Source organism: Myodes glareolus, chromosome 19 (assembly GCF_982192425.1).
Source record: "Myodes glareolus chromosome 19, mMyoGla1.1, whole genome shotgun sequence".
Lineage (NCBI taxonomy): Eukaryota > Metazoa > Chordata > Mammalia > Rodentia > Cricetidae > Myodes > Myodes glareolus.
Window position 1 is genome coordinate 63,051,529 of NC_142044.1, and position 22,990 is coordinate 63,074,518.

General features: G+C 46.7%; 1 protein-coding gene and 1 long non-coding RNA gene across 2 annotated transcripts in view; one reads left to right on the top strand and one right to left on the bottom strand.

The window, feature by feature from the left end:
* Fam186a (family with sequence similarity 186 member A) overlaps window positions 1–22,990 on the bottom strand; it is a 66,742-nt gene that overhangs the window by 22,758 nt on the left and 20,994 nt on the right. Inside the window, exons 2-4 of the mRNA XM_087899284.1 lie at window positions 17,622–17,838; window positions 17,118–17,288; window positions 260–8,123 (exon numbers count right to left, since the gene is read on the bottom strand). Coding sequence (XP_087755410.1) covers window positions 260–8,123; window positions 17,118–17,288; window positions 17,622–17,838 — 8,252 coding nt within the window. The remainder of the gene's footprint in view (window positions 1–259; window positions 8,124–17,117; window positions 17,289–17,621; window positions 17,839–22,990) is intronic.
* On the top strand, window positions 1,300–20,239 carry LOC148119022 (uncharacterized). Its single transcript, XR_015735703.1, has 2 exons — window positions 1,300–1,543; window positions 18,618–20,239. It is a non-coding gene; the product is annotated as an uncharacterized LOC148119022 (long non-coding RNA).

The window sequence follows — 22,990 nt, forward strand, 5'->3', positions numbered from 1 at the left end:
AAAATAAAAACAAAAAATTAGAAGCTGGGCAGTGGTGGCATGTGCCTTTAATTCCAGCACTTGGAGGCAGAGACTCTGAGTTTGAGGCTAGCCTGGTCTACAAGAGCTAATTCCAGGATAGGCTCCAAAGCTACAGAGAAACTCTGTTTTGAAAAAAAAAAAAAAAAAAAAAGAACGAAAATTCTAGGCAGTGAAGAAAGTTGCTCAACATCAGGATTATACCAGAAAAAAAATGGTTATGTATACTAATTGTACCTACCTGGCCAGCTGGATCAGCCTATAGGCAACATACTTGCGGCACAGATACCCCAGTCTAACTGTATTCATATGAAGCAGTTCAATTATGAGATTCCTGGCAATTGTGTGGTACTCTGAAGGGAATCCAGAAGTTTGTGCAGCCTCATTTAATATAACCAGGTTCTTCCTTTGAGCCTCCACATCAACAAAGTATCTGTCTTCAGGGAGCTGGGCAGTGAGAGGGGATCCCATGGTCTTGGCTTTCCTGGCATCAGAAGCTGGGGTTAGTATCCAGGGCTTGTCTATAGCGGGGAGCCGTGGTCTCTGGTCCCTTGCAGAAGGTAAGGTCTGTGATGTTTGGGAGAGTTGAGTGCTAAGAGATGCAGTAGGCTTCTCTAGACCAGAAGGGACTTTCTCACCAATGTGTGGGAGCTTCGATCCTGGTATCCCAGAACTTGTGACATAAGGCGGAAACATTCCAAGTGGTTTCACGTCGAAAGAATCTTGGAGTACCCCAGTTTCTTCTGAAATGTCAGGCACCTTTGCTATTCGGATCTTTTCTGTAGGGAAAGGTGCCAGAGAGGCACTGGGGTGAGCTCTGGCCAGTTCAGGTTTTGGAGGGGAAACAGCACCTGACCTTTTCTGAGGGACTGAAGAGGGAGAAATTCTCTGAGGCCCTCCAGGGATTGAGAACTCCTCTGCTGTGGATAGACGCAGTGGGACTGGAGTTATTCTTGGAAGGGACTCTTCTTGCTCCGCAATGATCAGTCCTTTCGTGTAGGGAACTTGTTCATGGATGGCTGAAGGCTGGTAGGGGGAGAGTCTGGATATCAGGAGGTCCTTGGAGATATCAGAGCCTCCAGGAACAGAGAGTCCTGGCAACTCTCCAGAGGTGGAGAGGACTCTAGCTGTGGGAGATGGTGTCAAACTTCTGGAGAGGAAGGGAGTTTCTGGTATTAGAGGTGGCTGAGTGCCCCCAGTTTTGAATAAATGCCAAGGAGCGAGGGGCAGTCCTGGAGTGGAAGGAGTCTCAGGTTTGGGGAGCTGCCTTCGGGTAGGAGGGACTTCTGGTGTTAGGAGCTGTGTGGGGGTGACTTGCCCTCTGTCTGTTAGAATCTGTCTGTAGGTAGGAGAGATGTGTGGTTTTTCAAGCTTCTCGGAGTCAGGAAGAATGTTCACTCCTAGGCCTATCCTAGGAGGAAGTGGGGTTTGCCTGAATTTCTGCAACGGAGTAGATAGAGGAAAGTCCTTCAGTTGTTGAAGTGGTCTGTCGGGAGAAGGAACCCATGTCGCAGGCTTTTCCGAGGTAAGAGGAATACGAAGTGCTGGCCGATACTCAGCGACTCCTGGTGCTTGTAATTGCTCAGGACTAGTGATGTTTGCTGCCCCTTGAACCTTTTCTGGCATGATTAACCCCCCCCATTTCCAGGCCAGTTCTTCAGTGAGCGCGTCTTCTAATGCCGCCACCTGCTCAGAGGTGAGGGTGACAGCCGCTGCCCGAGTTTGCTCCCCAGTAAAAATGACACCCAAATCCTGGGCTCTGTCAAGTGTGATAGTGAATATTAGTGTTTGTCTCTCTCCTGGACCGAGTCGGCCCAGCAACGGGGTCTGCCAGGGTGTACGGGGAGGTTGCAATGCCTGTACTTGCTCAAATGCCTGGGTCTGCCCTGGTGTGAGGATGGTTCCCAATGCCCTGTCCTGCCTCTTTGGAAGTGGAACTCCAGATAGCTGGGGCCACTGAGTGCTTAGTGGGATTTCAATTGTCTGGGTCTGTTTAGAAGCCATAGCTGGTCTTGGTGTCCAGATGGACTCTGGGATAATAGGAATTTTTAGGGATTGAATCTGCTCTGTAGTAGGACGGCCCCTCAATGTTGCTGCCTGTTCATGAGTTAACGGAGCATCCAAACCCCGGAATTTCTTCGGAGGAAGAGTGCCCCGTTTCTGTAACCTTGAAAGAGTGAAACTGATCCCCAGGGCTTCAGCCTGCTCAGGAGAGAGGGTGATCCCAAGGGCTTCAGCCTGCTCAGGGGTCAGACTGATTCTCTGGGCCCTGGTCTGCACAGGGGAGAGAGTGAACCCCAGGGCCCGGGCCTGCTCAGGGGTCAGACTGTTTCTCCGTTCTCTGGCCTGATCAGGGGTGAAAGTGATTCCCAGGGCCTGGGCCTGCTCAGGGGTCAGACATATCTTCTGTACCTTGGCTTGCCTAGGGGTTAGAGTGATTCCCAGGTCCCGGGCCTGCTGTGGACTGAGAGAGATCCCCAAGGTGTGAGTCTGCTCAGGGGTGGAACAAATCTCCAGGGCCTGGACCTGTTCAGGGGTCAGAGTAACTTGCAAGGCTTCAGCCTGTTGGAGGATAGGAGCAATCCCCAGGGCCTGGGCCTGCTCAGGGGAGAGTGTTATCCCTAGGGCCTGGGCCTGCTCAGGGGAGAGAGTTATCCCCAGAGCCTGGGCCTGCTCAGGGGTCAGACTGATCCTCTGGGCCCTGGCCTGCTCAGGGGAGAGAGTTATCCCCAGAGCCTGAACCTGCTGAGGGGTCAGACTGATCGTCAGTGTGTTGGCTTGCTCAGGTGTAAGAATGATGCCCATAGCTTGGGCCTGCTGAGGGGTAAGATAGATCTTCTTTATCTGGGCCTGTTGAGGAGTAAGTGTGATCCCCAGGACCTGGGCTTCCTCGGGACTGAGGCTAATCTCCTGTGGTAGACCTTGTTTGGTAGCGGGAGTAATTCCTAGAGACTGGACCTGCTCAGGGGTCAGGCTGACCCTTTGCTTCTTGCCTGGCTCAGGGGTAAAAGTGACTCCCAAGGCTTCAGCTATCCCCAGGGCCTGGGCCTGCTCAGGAGAAAGAGTTATCCCTAGGGCCTGAGCCTGCTCAGGGGTCAGACTGATCCTCTGGGCCCTGGCCTGCTCAAGAGTGAGAGTAATTCCTAGGTCCTGGACCTGCTGAGGGGTCAGACTGATCGTCAGTGTGTTGGCTTGCTCAGGTGTAAGAATGATGCCCATAGCTTGGGCCTGCTGAGGGGTAAGATAGATCTTCTTTATCTGGGCCTGTTGAGGGGTAAGTGTGATCCCCAGGACCTGGGCTTCCTCGGGACTGAGGCTAATCTCCTGTGGTAGACCTTGTTTGGTAGCGGGAGTAATTCCTAGAGACTGGACCTGCTCAGGGGTCAGGCTGACCCTTTGCTCCTTGCCTGGCTCAGGGGTAAAAGTGACTCCCAAGGCTTCAGCTATCCCCAGGGCCTGGGCCTGCTCAGGAGAAAGAGTTATCCCTAGGGCCTGAGCCTGCTCAGGGGTCAGACTGATCCTCTGGGCCCTGGCCTGCTCAAGAGTGAGAGTAATTCCTAGGTCCTGGACCTGCTGAGGGGTCAGACTGATCGTCAGTGTGTTGGCTTGCTCAGGTGTAAGAATGATGCCCATAGCTTGGGCCTGCTGAGGGGTAAGATAGATCTTCTTTATCTGGGCCTGTTGAGGGGTAAGTGTGATCCCCAGGACCTGGGCTTCCTCGGGACTTAGGCTAATCTCCTGTGGTAGACCTTGTTTGGTAGCAGGAGTAATTCCTAGAGACTGGACCTGCTCAGGGGTCAGGCTGACCCTTTGCTCCTTGCCTGGCTCAGGGGTAAAAGTGACTCCCAAGGCTTCAGCTATCCCCAGGGCCTGGGCCTGCTCAGGAGAAAGAGTTATCCCTAGGGCCTGAGCCTGCTCAGGGGTCAGACTGATCCTCTGGGCCCTGGCCTGCTCAAGAGTGAGAGTAATTCCTAGGTCCTGGACCTGCTGAGGGGTCAGACTGATCGTCAGTGTGTTGGCTTGCTCAGGTGTAAGAATGATGCCCATAGCTTGGGCCTGCTGAGGGGTAAGATAGATCTTCTTTATCTGGGCCTGTTGAGGGGTAAGTGTGATCCCCAGGACCTGGGCTTCCTCGGGACTGAGGCTAATCTCCTGTGGTAGACCTTGTTTGGTAGCGGGAGTAATTCCTAGAGACTGGACCTGCTCAGGGGTCAGGCTGACCCTTTGCTCCTTGCCTGGCTCAGGGGTAAAAGTGACTCCCAAGGCTTCAGCTCTCCCCAGGGCCTGGGCCTGCTCAGGAGAAAGAGTTATCCCTAGGGCCTGGGCCTGCTCAGGGGTCAGACTGATCCTCTGGGCCCTGGCCTGCTCAAGAGTGAGAGTAATTCCCAGGTCCTGGGCCTGCTGAGGGGTCAGACTGATCGTCAGTGTGTTGGCTTGCTCAGGTGTAAGAATGATGCCCATAGCTTGGGCCTGCTGAGGGGTAAGACAGATCTTCTTTATCTGGGCCTGTTGAGGGGTAAGTGTGATCCCCAGGACCTGGGCTTCCTCGGGACTGAAGCTAATCTCTGGTGGTGGACTTTGTTTGGGAGTGGGAGTAATTCTCAGAGCCTGGTCCTGCTCAGGAGTCAGGCTGACCCTTTGCTCCTTGCCTGGCTCAGGGGTAAAAGTGACTCCCAAGGCTTCAGCTATCCCCAGGGCCTGGGCCTGCTCAGGAGAAAGAGTTATCCCTAGGGCCTGGGCCTGCTCAGGGGTCAGACTGATCCTCTGGGCCCTGGCCTGCTCAAGAGTGAGAGTAATTCCCAGGTCCTGGGCCTGCTGAGGGGTCAGACTGATCGTCAGTGTGTTGGCTTGCTCAGGTGTAAGAATGATGCCCATAGCTTGGGCCTGCTGAGGGGTAAGACAGATCTTCTTTATCTGGGCCTGTTGAGGGGTAAGTGTGATCCCCAGGACCTGGGCATCCTTGGGACTGAGGCTAATCTCTGGTGGTGGACTTTGTTTGGGAGTGGGAGTAATTCTCAGAACCTGGTCCTGCTCAGGAGTCAGGCTGACCCTTTGTTCCTTGCCTGGCTCAGGGGTAAAAGTGACTCCCAAGGCTTCAGTCTGTTGGAGAGTAGGAACAATCCCCAGGACCTGGGCTTGCTCAGGGGTGAGTGTTATCCCCAGGGCCTGGGCCTGCTCAGTGGTCAAACTGACCCTCTGAGTCTTGACCTGCTCAGGGGTGAGTGTTATCCCCAGGGCCTTGGCCTGCTCAGTGGTCAGATTGACCTTCTGAGTATTGACCTGCTCAGGGGTGAGAGTCATCCCTAGAGCCTGGCCTTGCTGAGGGGTCAGACTGATCCCCTGGGCCTTGACCTGCTGAGGAGTGAGAGTAAGCCCCAGGGCTTGGGCCTCCTCTAGGGTGATGGTGATCTGGTGTGCTTGTACCAGCTGAGAGACGACCATGTGTCCCTGCGCTTGGGTCAGCTCGGGGGTGAGGGCTATCCCCAGGGCCTGGGCCTGTTCAGGGCTGAGATTAATCCTTTGTGCTTGGACCTGCTGGGGGGTGAGAGAGACCCCCAGGACCTGGGCCTGTTGAGGGGTCAGACTGACCCTCTGTGCCTTTGTCTGCTCAGGAGTGAGAGTGAGCCCCAGGTCCTGGGCCTGCCAAGAGGTGAGGGTGATCCCTAGGGTCTGGGCCTGTTGAGGGGTCAGGCTGATCTTCTGGGCCTTGGTCTGCTCAGGAGTGAGGGTGATCCCTAGGGTCTGGGCCTGTTGAAGGGTCAGGCTAATCCTCTGGGCCTTGCCTTGCTCAGGGGTAAGAGTGATGCCCAGAGCCTGGGCCTGCTCAGGAGTGAGAGAGATTCCTTGGGCCAGGACCTCCTGAGAGGTGAGAGTAATGTCTTTTGCTTGGATCTGCTGGAGGGGTAGAACTGCTCTTTGGGTAGTTGTGACCCCAGATATCTGTACTTGTTCAGCAGTTGTTTGGGGGATTTGCATTTGCTCTGGTTTTTGTGATGCTGGAGACTCCCTTGGAGTGGATGTCTGCTCGAGGATGCCAGGAACTGTCAGCTGAGACTCTAATTCTTGTTCCTGTTCCACTATGAGAGGAGCGCTCTGTGCTTTTTTCACGTGTTCATGACTAGGAGGACCACTCGGAGCCTGTGGCATTGAAACCGAAGATATCTGGGCCAACTTGGGGACAGGCATTGGGTGGGGCTGTGCAAAGCCAAGGAGGGTCCTGGAAGATGGGGGCTGCCTCTCCTCGGGGTGCTCCATCGCGTCAGGATCCGCGTGTGATAACTGCATTTGACTTGTCACGGGTTTCAGGACTTTCATCCACCTGGGTGTTAGCACCACTGCACTCTGGGTGAATATCTTTGACAGCTCTTTAGCCGGGGACTCGGTCTTCAAGAGTTCTTTCCACTTGCTCCCTTTCACCCACTGGCCGTCTTCTGCGTCTCTCCCAGCCTTCAGCTTCTCCTTGTCGGTCTCCTGAAGCTGGCTCGCCTCTGGCCCTTGAAGTCTTTGCTCCACTGTCGTGCCATCCCGTTCCCCCTCTAGCTCATCCAAGAGTGTTTGAACTAGCTTCCTAATCACTGGGTCTGTCATCTCACTTAAGACAAAGTTGATGATTTCAGCCTTGCTACTCATGAATGTCTGCTTAGGAAGCAGCTGTGGTGTAGTGAGGGCTAACTTTTGTTTCATGACTATCTCTCTAAATTGTTTCTTCCTTGCATCTTTGTATGTCCTCAAGGCTTTAGTCACAGTTTCAGTCACTTTTTGGATGTATTCCTCCATTTTTGACTTTATGGTGTTTAATTTTTCAACTTCTGCTCTTTCTAACGCGTCCTCCTCATTCTGTATACTCTTTTGATCAAAAGCCTTGCCTACGTTATTCATTCTCTCTCTTAGGAAAGCCAATATGGCTCTCTGGAAGGATTCTAGATTACTCCGGCCTTTGGGACTCGTTGCCGTCTGTTTAGGGGTCCTGGGATGTAATTTACCTCGTAGTTTTGTGGAACCTGGCATGTCTTCAGTCTTCCCTGGCACGGGCTTTTTCCCTTTGGTTTCTGTTTTGTACAGCTCTGGGGGCTCCGGCTGGATTATCTTGGGCAGTTCTACTTCAGTCTTGGCTTCTTTTTCCTTTGGCCTAACAGTGGGTTCTATTTTATCCTCTGATGACACTGGGAATTTTCCAAGTGAGTATTGTGATCTGACCTTCTTGAGCCGTTCCCACATGCCACCTGTTCCACTCTGGAGTCCTTGGCCCTTCAGTTTGCCTTCTAAAAAGGATTTCTCGTCCAGTGCTTGTAGATCGGAGAATTCACTAGTCTTGATCTCCAAGATTACCTTTTCCTCCTCTAGATTTGCAGCCAAGGTTTCGACTGATTGTGGGGCTGAGGCTGGGAGGTACAGCTTTCTCTGGCCGTGATCAACCTGATCTTCAGCTTGCAGTTTAGCTACGTCTGCAGCCGCTTCGCCTTGGGCTACGTATGCCGTAGTTGAGTCCCACTTTATTGCGGGGACTCTGATCCCCTTCTTCTGGGACTCATCTATAATATTTTCAAGCTCTTTGTTTAGAAGACTGTCAATCTCCCCCTGCTTCAAATCTTTGCCTGTGGGTATCTTCGCAGCTAACGTTCTCCAGGATGCAGATGGGAATAGTATTTGACGTCCTAGAAAATTTTTGATTCGGATAAGCTGCTCGCTCTTTTCCTCACTCTGTTTAAGTTTCAGATGAAGCATTTCGTTTTCTTCACAGAGCTCTTGGAAGGCCTTCCGTGGGATTTCCTTTTGTGCTTCTTCTTCTTCTTCCTCTTCTTCTTCTTCTTCACCCACAACCTTGCCGGTAACTTGAAAGTTTAGGAGCTTCAGCTCCTTATTGACTGTACTCAAGGCTTTGGAGAGATTCAGCATTGTTGCTGAGATGTATTTGATGGCATTGTTTTCCAGTTTGCTGAACATGCCTGTGCTGATGAGTTCCTGTAGCATGTCTTGAATTTCTGAAACTTTAGTGTTTAACGCAAATTGGTCAGAGATCATCTGATCCGGTCTTAAAGCATGGGCTGTGGCAGGTCGCTTTACAACGCGGTCCTTCCAAGCTTTCCAGAGAGTGCCGCGAATCACTGGGAGAAAAACGAAACAATACAGCATCATTTCTTCTTTTCTGTTGTGCCTAAGGAGCTTAACCTCGGGTCCTGAGTACAGACAGGACAAACACTCATCAGAAAGGTTTAATGTGTTCAATTTTATAGTCATTAGCCAAAGGTGAGATAGCCATGATCTCACTTAAGCCAGTGACAATACTTGAGGGAGAGAGACAAGCCTCCAGTGCACAAGAATGTAAGTAACATGTAGATGCTCCACCCTACAAGCACAGTGTGTGTGTAGATGCTCCACCCTACAAGAGCAGCAGCTGCACTGGCCTTGCCTATAGGCTGCATATATAGACTTTCCTTCAAAGATTGCTTCCCCCAAAAGAAAGCAGGAGGAGTAATAATTTATTTTTAAATAAGGTCTCCTGAATGGTCTAAAACTAAGAATGTAGACCTAGTTGGCCTCGAACTCACAGAGATCTGCCTGCTTCTAACTCCAGAGTGCTTGGGTTAAAGGTGTGCACCACCAATGCCCTTGTGTGCCACCATGCCCAGCTATACTTTAGTTTTTGAAACAGAGTCTCTCCTGAATCCAAACCTCATCAAATCAGTTGCCCTGTCTGGCCAGCACGGTCCAAGGACCCACCAGCTCTGGGACTACAGATGGCCTTGGCTGCACTTTAAATTTGTATGTGGATGTTGGGGACGTACACTCAGGACCTCGTGTTTGAGTGGCAAGTACTCTTATGACTGAGATGCAGTAGGATTGAATGAAATGGAGCTTCACTGTGTGCTCTTTATCCCAACCCAGCCATCTCAGGGCAAATTTCACTGAGTGGCATCTTATAATGTTATCTGATTGTTTCTCAAGATTTCTAAGGACGTTGAACACAAGGAAAAGTCTGAGAAACTCTGGCAGCTAAGAGGGAGCTAAGCAGATATGACAGTCGAAGGTAATTCGGTGCTCATATCCAAAACAGGAAGGGATAGTAGGTAGGTGAGGACCAGGAGGTCTGAATATTTTAAGCAGTTTAGCTAACAATAATGTGCCAATGTTGGTTTCTTTCTCCTTTCCTTTTTCTTTTTGGTTCTTTGAGATAGGGTTGAACTTACTGTGTAGTTAAGGCTGCCTCTGGATCCTCTTGACTTTACCTCTCGAATACTGAATTACAAGTGTGAGCAACAACACCTGGCTTCAACTCTGGCTTCTTAAAAATAACTAGGACACATACTAATCTGAGAGATACAATCAAAGGGTGTCTTAGTTAGGGTTTCTATTGCTGTGGCAGAACACCGTGACCAAAAGCTAGCTGGAGAGAAAAAGGTCGGGCTGGCTTCCACTTCCAGGTCATAGTCCGTCACTGCAGGAAGTCAGGACAGGAACTCACACAGGGCAGGAACCTGGGAGCAGAGCTGATGCAGAGCCCATGGAGGGGTGCTGCTTACTGGCTTGCTTCTCATGGTTTGCTCAGCCTGCTTTCTTAAAGAACCCAGGACTGCCAGCCTTAGGGTTGCCACCATCTGCATGGCCTGAGCCCTCCCCCATCAATTACCAATCAAGACAATGCCTTTACATCTGGATCTTTTTGATGTGTGTGTGTATGTGTGTGTGTGTGTGTGTGTGTGTGTGTGTTTAAGACACCCTTTCTATGTAGCCTTAGAACTCACTCTGTAGACCAGGTTGGCCTCAAGCTCACAAAGCTCTGCCTGGTCTTGTGCCTGAATCTCACGAAGGCATTTTCTCAACTGAGGCTCCTTCCCTCCTCTCAGATGACTCTAGTTTGTGTCAAGTTGACATAAAACTAGCCAGTACAAATTATCATGTGTGTGTGTGTGTGTGTGCGCGCACGCGTGCACACGTGTGCATGCACAAACACATGTATGTGAGCCCACAGAGAACATAAAAGGATATCAGGATCCCTTGGAACTGGAGTTATACACAGTTGTGACCATGTGGGTGCTGGGAATTGAACTGGGTTCCTCTGGAAGATCAGGCAGTGCTCTCAACCACAGAACCATCTGCATGCCCACTGATGTAAGATAAACCACAGAACCATCTGCCTGCCCTTTGATGTAAGGGAAACTATGGAGAAGTGTACAGAACTCTGTTGGGTTTTTTCTCCCTTAAAACCTAAAACTGCTCTAAAAAAATAAAGTCCATTTAAAAGTAAAAGTAATGCCGGGCAGTGGTGGTGCACGTCTTTAATCCCAGCACTCAGAAGGAAGAAGCAGGCGAATCTCTGAGAGTTCGAGGCCAGCCTGGTCTACAGAGTGAGTTCCAGGACAGGCTCCAAAGCTACAGAGAAACCCTGTCCTAAAAAACAAACAAAAACAAACAAAACAAAACAAAAAGTAAAGGTGAATGCTGATGAGCCTTGGCTGGAATGTAGCGGTGTACTCCTTTAATCCCAGCTCTTGCGGGGGCAGAGGCAGGTGCATCTAGAAATTTGAGGCCAGCATTGTCTACAGAGTCAGTTCCAGGACAGGCAGAAGTTGGGTGGCCTGTAGAGATGGCCCAGTGGTTAAGAGCGCTGGCTGATCTTCCAGAGGATCCAGAATTTGATTCCCTGAGCCTACATGACAGCTTTTAACTTTCTATAAAGTTAAAGGGGATCTGGTGTCCTCTTCTGGCTTCCACAGGTACTGCATGCACACAGTGCACAAACGTATAATGCAGGCAACACTCGTACATGTAAAAATAAATAAATACATTTAAAGAGTAAAAGGCAGTAAGACTTTGCCCATGTGACTCAGAAGCCTCTTGATATTTAGATTTTGATATTAGATATTTAGATATTGATGTTTGAATTTTGCTGTATGAGTTTGAGTCCCACAAATATCTAATAGCCAGCAAGATAAAGAAATAATTATAAAACTGTATTGTTAGGCCAGATATGGTGGCACATGCCTTTTATCCCAGCACTCAGGAGACAGAGGCAGGAGAATCTCTGCAAATTTAAGGCCAACTGGTCTACATATTAAGTTCCAAGACAGCCAGAGCTACTTAGACCTGGTCTCAAAAAAAATTAACAAACAACCAACCCACAAAACCTGTAATTTTGGGAGCTGGAGAGAGAGATCAGCAGCTAAAAGATAAGTTTTCACAGAGTCTGAATTTCGTTCCCATTGTCCACATCAGGCAGCTCCCAGGATCTGTTGCCTCTGTTGTAGTGGGCATGGGCACTACACTCGCATGCACATACACAAACAGACAAAGCTTCATCTTTGAGGAAAACTGTACTGTTGAGATTCCAGATATGTGCTGCACATGCCAATGATATCACAGAAAGTGCTTTTCTGTGTAAACACATCCAAGTGGACCTCAGACTCAAACTAATGCCTTCCACGTGCTGAGATTACAGGCATGTGGCACCATTCCTGGTAATAGTCTGTATTTTGCTGGCATTGAATTCAGTACTACTCTAAATCCACATTGTGGTTATTTAAAAGTCAAAGCTTGGAGCACAGTGTGTGACACTTGCCTAAAGTCGCAGCACTTGGGAGGTAGAAGCAGGAAGATGAGGAATTTAAGATCTTCCTCAACAACTAAGCAAATCTGAGGCCAGCCTAGATTATGTAAGAAATTGCCTCAAGAAGAAAGGAAGGAGCCAGGCAATAGTGGCACGTGCCTTTAATCCCAGCATTCAGGAAGCTGAGGTAAGCAGATCTCTGAGTTCAAGGCCAGCCTGATCTACAGAGTGAGTTCCAGGACAGACTCCAAAGCTACACAGAGAAACCCTGTCTCAAAAAACAAACAAACAAAGACAGAGACTTTTAGATCTGTTTAAAAGAAAAAAAAGTATTCTGCTGTAAATGGCATACCTTAGGTTCAAAGGCCTAAATAGGTCTGAAGTGAAGTGAATGATTTTAAAATGGCAGGGAGTTGTGGGGCGGGGGTAGACAAGATGGCTCAGCAAGTGGAGGCACTTGCTGCTAAGCCTGAGAAAGGAGTATAATCCCTGGGATTCACACCATGGAAGGAGAGAACTGACCCCCTCAACTTACACTCTGACCTCCATACAGGAGCCCCATAGATAAATAAGTATAATTTTTTTAATGTGAGGGGGCTGGAGAGATGACTCAGTGGTAAGAGCACTGGCTGGTTGTTCTTCCAAAGGATCTAGTTCAATTCCCAGCACTCACATTGCAGCTCACAACCACCTATAACTCCAGTTCCATGACATCAGACATGCAAATAGTACATAGATATACTTACAGGCAAAACGCCCATACACATAAAATTGAAAAACAAATTAAAGGTCTGTTAGGGGTCGTGTGACATGGGTCAGTTGGTAACAGCACTTACCACTGAGCCTAACAACCTGAGTTTGACCCCTGAGACCCACATGGTGGAACTAATCCTCCCAAATTGTCCCCATGGTCTCCACAGCAAGCCACACACCGTGCCATGATGCAACAAAATTGACCCTTAGCTATGCAGGAGGCTGGGCAAGAGGATCACAAATTTAAGGACAGCCTAGGTAAGATAATGAAACCTCCTCCAAATTAAAAATTAGCATGATTCTAGAGACCATAAAAGACATTTTATACTGAAAAACAGTCTATCAGGAAGTTATTAAAAGTGCCAACATACATGTATCTAACAAATGAGCCTTAAATATGTGAAACAAAAACTTAACGAGTTCATGGGAAATAGATGACTCAATCCAGTCTGTGGTGGTGCATGCCTATTATCCCAGCGTAGGCAGGAGGATCTTTTGAGAAGAATAATCAGTAAGAGACTATATAGAATCCATTAGATAAATCGACAGATAGATGATAGACAGGGTGTGTGCATCTCACCAAATTTGAGGGCCATTCATATCATTTTAATCATAAGAAATTTACTGAGGCTATGTTTTCTAGCGTATGGCTGACTCTGGAGAATGGCTCAGGTGTGCATAAAAGGTACATGATTATACTGTTATATGTTTTATGTTATACATGCTTACACTCGGTGGAACTGGTTTACAGTTTACAAATCTGTGTATTTACTGATTTTCTGCGGAGTGTTCTACTCACTACTGAAAATGGGATACTGGACTCTAATTACAATTTTAAACATTTATTTATTCATGTGTCTGTGTGTGTGTGTGTGAGAGAGAGAAAGAGAGAGAACGAGAGAGAGAGAAAGTTGTGCCATTTTGTACTTATGGAGGTCAGAGGACAAGCTGTGGGAAATCAGTCCTCCCTGTCCACCAGGAAGGTTCTGGGGAACTGGCTCAGGTTATTGTTTGGTACTGTAGCAGGCACTTCCTTGCTGGAAACTACATAGCCTATATTGCCCTGGAACTCCTTATGTAGACCAGGCTGGCCTCAAACTCGCAGAGATCCACCTGTCTCTGGCTCCTGCACGGTTGGAACTAAAGACACCATTGTGCCTGACTTAATACAAGTTCCTAGTGCAGTCCTAAAACCATGATTGCCAAAAGGAGACCTGCTAAGTCAATTGGAACATACCAATATTAAATATATATCAGTATGAAGATATACTAATACGAAGGCATACCAATATGAAGATGAAAAACCTCAGCTTGGGAGCAAATATTCACAAATCCCTTATCTGATAAAGAACTTCTCTATATAGCCAGATGTGGTGTCACAGGTTTATAATTCTAGCATTTGGAAATCCGTAGTAGGAGGATCATGAGTTCAAGACAGCTAAAGCTACATAGCAAATTCCGTTGTGAGCTACATTGTGAGACATGCTGAGATGCTATCTCAAAATAACAACAACAACAAAGACTTTTTAAAAGAAACATATCCAAAAGATACTAAGTAATAAGATTCTGGTTTGTTTTTTTTTGTTGTTTGTTTGTTTATTTGTTTTTTGAGACAGGGTTTCTCTGTAGCTTTGGAGCTAGGAGGATCTGATTTTGCAAACTCCATTTTAAAGGAGGGCTTCATCTTAAGCCATACAATGAGTTGGGGGTGGGCAATCTCAGCTCCAGAAATGCGCTGCCACAGCAGAAATTTGAACAGATACTCTAAAAATGGCCAATTAAAAAGACAGGGAGCAGGCCATAAAATTTAAAGAGGTCCAGATGTTCCTAGGAGGCATCCTGCCCTTGAAGACACCTTGTCAGTTATTAATGGCTCTTTGTTAGGTTTTTGGGCCCAAAACCTTACCAGTGATTTCAGAAACTACCTTATCCTGTACCCTTCTTACCCAATCCCAAGACAACAGGACATGAACTCCCCTGAATTTGGCATTTCCCCTTTAAAAGTTCTACCCTCCCAGGGCTCCCTGCCACACTTTCTGCACCCACCATGCTGGGGTGCTGGAAAGGTGTTGGTCCAAACTTGAGTTTGAATATAAAAAACCTTCATGTAATTTGCATCGGAAATCCAGGTCCATGAATTCATTTGGGAAACTTGCGCATAATGGAGCCTGTCCTGACTCCCTCTGTAGACCAGGCTGGCCTTGAATTCACAGAGATTCACCTGTCTGTGCCTCCGAGTGCTGATAATAAGACTTATTAATGTAGTAGTAACGTCCCTGCTTTGAACGTCTTAAGATGGAAAGCTATTAGGTATATTGCTGAGTGGTCAGGCGCTGGTTAAGACTTGAGAGCAGACTTGGGGGCTGTGAGGCCCTCCCTTAGCTCCTTCCAAATGCCCTGTCCTGAGCAGGCTGGATGACTGGCTTCAGTCATCGGGAGAACCAACAACAGCAAAACACTCCAAGGGTAAGCACATCCTGCCCCCGAGAAAGCCAAAGATGAACCGTTTCTAACAGACGGCAATGTTTATCCATCCCATGGTATGAAAAAGGCCTGCAGTGGAAAGGCGACCTGGAAACTCAGATGTGGAGAGAGCCCACGAAGGGAAACTCAGCTTCCTTGGTAGATTGCTGGTGATGTTGCAAGCCCTAAATGGATGATATTTCCATGGTTTGCTTTCCCTTTCTTTGTGGGTGGGAGGGAGATGAAATCAGAGCTTTCTATGTAGACCAGGGTAGTCTGGGATTAAAGGTTTGGCCTCCACACCTGGGTTTGGTTTGCTCTTCAATCAGGCACTCATTCTCTGCTGGATGTTGTAAACTGATGTGACGTTTTGCTGTCTGTGGCGCTTCTAGCTGCCTGCTCCTACTATTTCTTCCCTTTTGCTTGCTGCTTGTCTAAGAAGCTCACTCATTAGAAGCAGAAAGCACAGCTATCAGAGGTCACTCTCCAGACAGTACGGAACAATAGTGTATGGGAATCCTGCTGGGAATAGTCTGAGGACAATTTTAAAGACAATTTAAAGTACAGTTAAAAAATAAAAGGGGCTGGAGAGAGGGCTCGGTAGTTAAGAACACTGTCTGCTCTTGTAGAGATACCAATTTCAATTCCCAGCACCCACACGGAGCTCATCTGTAACTCCAGTTCTGGAGGGTTCTAATGCTCTCTTCTGGCCTCCTTGGGCATCAAGCATGCATGTGGTGCACAGACACACATGTATGCAAAACATTGGTACATATAAAGATATAACAATGCAAAGTTTATAGAAAAAGAAAAGATGAACTAGATGTGGTGGCGTACATTTGCTGTCCTAGGACTCAGGAGGTAGTAAAGATTAAGAGTTCAAAGTCACCCTTAGCTACTTAGGAAGTTCATGACCAGCCCAGAACATAGGAGACTCTGTCTCAAAAAATAAAAACAAAAACCAAGGAGGTAGGAAGTAAAATGAAAGATGCGAAAGAACAAGTATTTAATAGATATTTTCACCAAATCAGAGTGGCTGAAAAGCACGTGTAATTTGGTCTCATTATTTATTAGGGATGTGAAATGTAAACCCGCAGGAAATACCTCTTTGTTAATGCGACCTCTCCGCTAATAAAAGAGAGTAATGAGTGCCAAGGGTACAACAAGGCTAGAAATGCAAAACAGCAAACCGCTTAGAAAACAGGTGTTCTATTTGTCCACAAGTACTGTACTTGCACACAAACAAACATGTGCCTCACAGAAACATGTATGTTTATAGCAGGAGTATTCAGAAAAGTCAAATGAGGAAAGCATTCAAACATCCCCCAATTGGAACACATCTGGCAACCATATCCAAGGCTCAGCATAGAGGAGCAGATTGCCTGTGTTCCCTACGACATGGCTAAAGCAGCATTAGTCTGCCTGGAAGGAGGCAGGCAGGACAGTCCGCCCATAGCATCCAGGTGTGGTAGCTCACATCTACAATCCCAGCACTTAGAAGGCTGTAACAGGAGAATGGCGAGCTCCAGGCCAGCCTGGATTGCATAGCAACACTTTATCTCAACAAAACAATACAAAAACCTACATATGATCTGTTTGTTTATATAAAATAATTCAAATAACTTTATTGAGACAAAATAAATTAATAGTTGTTGAGGACTGTGGCTGGGAATAAAGTCTGTCTACACATGGGCACAGATTTTTTTTTTTAATGGTTTTTGGAGACAGGGTTTCTCTGTAGCTTTGGAGACTGTCCTGGAACTTGTTGTGGAGGCCAGACTGGCCTCAAACTCACAGAGATCTGCCTGCATCTGCCTCCTGAGTGCTGGGATTAAATGCATGCACCACCACCACCTGAGCATAGATCTTTTTGGATAATGAAAATGCTTTAAAATCAGATTATCATGGGCTGGGGGTGTGGCCAGTGATAGACTAGCAAGTATGAGGCTCTGAGTTCAGCCTCCAGTGTCACCACCAATCAGGAAAAGGCAATGATCACACCACAACTCTGAGAGTTTATGGAAATAATTGTGCACTTGACACAGGTGCCTCTTATGGAATGCAAATTATACCTCAATAAAGATATATTTAAATTTTTTGATTATTATTATTTTATGTGTATGAGGGTTTTGTCTGAATATATGCTTGTGTGCCATGTACATGCAGTGCCTAAGGAAGCCAACAGAAGACTGTTCCCTCTGGCACTGGGAATAGAACCCAGGTCCTCTGGAAGAGTACCTAGTGCTCTTAACCACTGGGCCATCTCTCCAGTCACCAGCAGAGCAGTGTTTTTGTAAAAAGTTAAGCCCCATTTCTAAGTATTACAAAGTACACTTACATAATTTTTTCTTTTGTCTCTTCTTTTCTTCGACAAGCGACGTGGTGATTTGACACAGAGTATTGACATTACCGTCAATTGTTTTCAGCGTTTCCGGCATCATTTCCAATTCTGCAACCCAGTGGTAGTATTCCTCAATATCAACCTCAGCCACCTCAGACAGAATGAAATCTTGAAGAGAGTGAAAGAAAACCATCTTACAGAAGGAACAACACAGTTATATCCATATAGGCTTCTGGTCTATACAACATGGTCCACTGGGGAATAGAGATATCTTGTGCTTGTGTCTGTCCTGAGGCTTTTCTCTGTTAAGTGATTATACAGCAAGAGACATGGAAGACCACAGAAGCCCTAGTTGCAAATCAGCAAGTTAAGAGAATATCATCCAGGTTAAAGCCCAGGGTTTGTTTCCCCCATTTGGCCCAGTCTTGCCTTCTTCATCTGGTTTAACTTCTTACTCTATCATTAACATCTTCCTTCCCTTGGAACCCATTAGACACTTACTCCATTCTTCCAGCCAGGACAGCAGTTGGATGAGAGTCCTTTCTCTCATATCAATCGCCCTAACATATTCTGCTATCTTCTCTAAGAAAACCTTTCTCTTCTTTCTCTGGTTTTCTGTGAGGGAGCCTTTCCTCCCCGGGGATGAGCTGTCAATAGTGTACCGCATCATTATCAGCTCCACTTTGTTCATTATCTCAATCAGCTGTGTAAGAATATCCTATAAAAAGGAGGAATAATACATTAGTTTGTGTGGTGCTTTGAATAAAAGGGTTCCCATAGGCCCATAGGGAGAGGCAGTGTAGGAGGTGTGGCCTTGTTAGAGTAGGTGTGGCTTTGTTGGAGGAAGGGCATCACTAGGGAGCGGGCTTTGAGGTCTCAGAAGCTCAAGCCAGGCCTAGTATGTCACTGTCTCTTCCTGCTTCCTGTGAATTCAGCGGCAGAGCTCTCAGCGGCCTCTCCAGCACCATGCCTGCCTGTGCCACCATGCTTCCTGCCATTATGACAATGGGATAAATCTATGAACTCAATTAAATGTTTTCCTTTATAAGAGGTCATCCTGTCTCGCCACAGCAATAGAAACCCTAACAAAGACAGAAGTTGGTACCAGGGACTCAGGTATCGCTGTGATAGGCCTGGTTATACTTTTGTTTAGAGAAATGTAGATGGGGACTTGGAATTAGAAAAGCAGTGGAACACTTTAAGTAGGTTTGATGGGCCATACTAGTGGGAGCATGGAAGACAGTGGTGCTGCGGGTGATTTGAACTGTGGGGGTCTAGTTCAAGAGATTCAGAGAAGAATTTTAGTATATTTCCTAGAGCTTGTTCTTAGAAATTTTGGTGAAGAATGTGGTTGGTTTTTGCTCTTATCCAAAGAGTTTACCTGAGGCTAAAGGGAAGAGATTTGGACTAATTCCACTAGTAGAGGAACTCTTTTTGTTGTTGTTGTTGTTGTTTTTTCTCACACACAATTTAAAAATCTTTTTTTTTTTTTGACAGGGTTTCTCTCTAGCTTTGGAGCCTCTCCTGGAACTAGCTCTTATAGACCAGGTTGGCCTTGAAGGCATGTACCACCACCGCCTGACAGCAGAGGAACCATCAGATAGCCTAGTATACACTCTGTTATGTAATTATTAGTGTTCACTCTTATGAAGATTTATAAGAAGCAAAGAAGCAAGCTGAGCAAGGAAAAATACAAAATGTACAGATCAAGGAGCAATGGGAGCCCCAGGAAAAAGAGTGACGCTAAATCCTGTGTTCAAGGAGTTAAATGGATTAAAGCAGAAGCTGATATTAAATGGAATACGGGAGTGGTACCCTCAGTGCGTGATCCTACCCCGCTAAACTTCCAACTTGTGAAAAGTAATTAAAGAAATGCTTTGGTCCAGACATGGTAGTACACACCTTTAATCCTAGCACTCAGGAGACAGAGGCAAGCAGATCTTGGAGTTCAAGCCCAGCCTGGTTTAAAGAACAAGGTCCAGGACAGCCAAGCTTAAGCAGTGAAGATAACCACGGAGAACAGAAAACTGGTGAAGATGTAACCAAACAAGGGAGGGGCCATGTTCCAGCCCCAGCAAGCATCAGAACTTGGCAGCTTTGGCCGCATGGTTCTAGCTTTAGAGCTAAGGACAGAAGAACACAGGTTATGGAATCTCTCTCCATGGCTAACGACAGCTGCTGAGGCCAGGCATGTGTCTGTCAGCAGTGTCCCTGAATGGAGGCCTAGAGAGGCCATTGTGTGAAGCTGTAAAAGAAAAGTCTGGATTTCTTGGGAAACTCCAAGTCTGTCAGCAGTGTCCCTGAATGGAGGCCTAGAGAGGCCATTGTGTGAAGCTGTAAAAGAAAAGTCTGGATTTCTTGGGAAACTCCAAGATGTTGGAGATGCCAGGGCCATTGACTAGCTGCTGAGGAGAGCTGCTGACAGGGATGGAACCCACCTAGGAGAAAGAAGTGTGTTACAGTCAACAATGCTGAAAGGCGCTGAAGAGCATTTGGCATCAGACGCGGAGATGCAGAGCCTGGGGTTTGCCTGGCTGGTTTTCAGTCTTGTCTTTGGTCAAATATTTCCTCACTATGTACCCTTCCCTTCCTTTTGGAACAGTGATGGATGTCCTGTGCCATTATATGTTAGAAGTATGTGATCTGCTTTTTGATTTTGATTTTACAGGAAATGATTACCGTTAAGATATTTTATGAGTCTCAGAAGAGACTTTGTTCTTTGAAACAAGTTTGAGACTGTGATAGACTGTGGAGACTTTTGAAAATTCTTAAAAAGTCTTGTTAGTTAGCCTGCCTAGGCTATATAGGGGGTTCGAAGCCAAACCCGGGTTACATGTGACCCGGTCTCAACAACTCTCCAAATACGTAAAAAGAAGTGGTTCTTTAGCGTTCATCGTCTAGCAAGATCACTGGGTTTTGAGCTGTCCTGGGACCCAACTACAGAACTTTCATTACAATAGCATTTGGTGTCACTCTTGACTGCCTCTGCATTATCTATAAAGCAAAACGGCTAAAGGCAAACTGTGAATTACTTCCTTTTTGTGGAAGTGGGCCCTGAACCCAGGCCTTGCACATCCTGCCTATGCAGGAACCCTATCAATAAATTGGTGTGTTTGGAATCCCAACGCGTGGGGAATGAGGGCAGAAGGATAAGAAGTTCAAGGTTATCCTTGACTAGCCTGGGCTAAAAAAGACTCTGTCTCGAACAAACAAACAATGAAAAACTGTAGGAACACACTTGTCAGAATTATCAGAGAGAAGAATTACTAGCATCTTCTAAAAGGTACTGAGGGGGCAGATGAGATGGTTTAATCAGAAAAGGTACTTGCTGCCAAAGTGACATCCGGGCTTCCATCCCCAGATCCTACAAGTGGCAGGAGGGAATGGATTCCTGAGGGTCATCCTCTGACCTCCTCACAGTGCTGTGAAATGTGAGCCCTTGATCACACACACACACACACACACAAACACACACACAACACCTGTGCTGATTAATTTATCATAATTTTGGCACAAGTAGGGTCATCTGGTGGCTTTAGTCAGGGTTCCCATTGCTGCCATAAAACACCATGACCAAAAGTAACCTGGGGAGGAAAGGGTTTATTCCACTCACAGTTCCATCCAACAGTTCACCACCAAAAGCAGTGAGGGCAGGAACTCAAGCAGGGCAGGAGCCTAAGGCAGGAGCTGATGCAGAGACCATGGAGGGGAGCTGCCGACTGTTTTGCTCACAGCCCGATCTCAAAGGCACTTTCTCAACTGAGGCTCCCTCCTGCCTCTCTAATGACTCTAGTTTGTGTTAAGTTGTCATAAAACCAGCCAATTCATCTGGCAAGAGAAAATATCAGTTGGGAAAATGCCCCCATCAGACTGGTCTGTAGGCAAGCCTTTGAAGTCTGGGAAGGTAGTGCTGTGTCACATAAGGCAGCAAAGGAGCAAGTCATAAAAAGCAAGCTAGTAGCCCACTTTCCTCCATGACCTCTGCCTCATTCTGGCCTCCCGGTTCCTGCCTCAGCTTCCCCTGAAAATGGACTGGAACCTGAAAGCCAAATATGCCTTTTCCTCCCCAGGTTGCTGTTGGTCTTTCTCACAGCAACAGGAAAAGCAAACTAAACTGTACCAATAAAAAAGCATTGATGTTGGTCAGACGATAGTGGCACGCGCCTTTAATTTCAGCACTAGGGAGGCAGAGGCAGGCAGATCTTTGTGAGTTCAAGGCCAGCCTGGTCTATAAGAGCTAGTTCCCAGACAGCCAGGGCTACACAGAGAAGCCTGTCTCAGAGGGAAATAAAAATGCATTGCTGCAATAAAGCTGAATTGGATTCAGGATCTATTTGTAGCTTTCACTTTTATACAGTTTAACTTATATATGAAAGCCCATGAATTCTACTTCAAGTTAAATTTAAATTTAAATTTAGATAACCTAGGACTTAAATATTGAGAGGTATGATATAATAATTGATTTCCTTTTATTTATTTATAGTCGCATTAATTTTAATTTATGGCTATAGTTGGTAAAACATTTATGAATATAATTTTATTTGTTTGTTTATTTGTTCTCTTTTTAAAAAAAGATTTATTTATTTATTATAGAGTATTCTACCTGCATGTATGCCTGCTCGCCAGAAGAGAGCATAGGATCTCGTTACAGATGGTTGTGAGCCACCATGTGGGTGCTGGGAACTGAACTCAGGACCTCTGGAAGAGCAGCCAGTAGACTCAACCTCTGAGCCATCTCTCCAGCCCCTATTCTCTCTCTCTCTCTCTTCTTTTTTTTAAGACAAGGTTTCTCTGTGTAACATCCTTGACTGTCCTGGAACACTCTTTGTAGACCAGGTTGGCCTTGAACTCACAGGTACTAGGATTAAAGGCATGTGCTGCCACCACCTTAGCATGAATGAAATTTTAAAAGAATCAAAATGTTGGAAGCATTTGAGAGCCAGCAGTGGTGACTCATGCCTATAATTCCAGCAGATGAGGGGGAAGGGAACAGAGGTAGGAGGATTAGGAGTTTAAGGTCATTCCTGACTACCTAGTGGGTTCAAGGCCAGCCTAAGCTACTTAATAAGGTGTTTACTACTTAATAAGAGTCTGACTTAATAAGGTGTTTTGAGAAGGCACAGTGGAGGCTGAGTGGCTAAGAGAAATGCTGAATTCAAATCTGCACAGGAGCTGAGTGAGGCTGTAACCCAATACCAAGGTGTGGAGACAGGAGGTCCCCGGAAGCCCACAGACCAGCCATCTTACTGAAATAGTGAGCTTCAGATTTGGTTCTCACCAAATCTTCTCAAAGTGGGAGAGCCACTGAGGAAGACACCTGTGTTCTCTGCTGGCCACTGCATACTAGTACATATCTTATGCATACTACACACACACACACACAGCCCACACCACAGTGCTCCCCCCCCATATAAAATATAAAATTCACAAAAAAAATCTCCAGTAACTTCGACTATCAAACAGCCCTGAAGACTGTTGGAGGTTGTCACTTCAGGACAGCAGGTACATTACAGAGCCACACAAATCAAGTCCTGCCACAAGTGAGACAAGCTAATTATAGCCTGAAACAGAGAGGTCAACGTTCAGAATGCACAGTCAGATCAACCCAAGACTGCCTGGTGGGAAAAGCAAATTTTTAAAAAAGATTTATTTATTATGTATATCGTGTTCTGACTGTGTGTATACCTGCATCCACAGAGGGTACCAGATCTCATTACAGATGGTTGTGAGCCACAATGTGGTCTCTGAGAATTGAACCCAGGACTTCTAGAAGAGCAGTCAGTGCTCTTAACTGCTGAGTCATCTCTCTAGCCCGGGGGGAAAAGCAACTTTTAAAAAGATGATATAAGGAAAACATGTAAATGAATCCA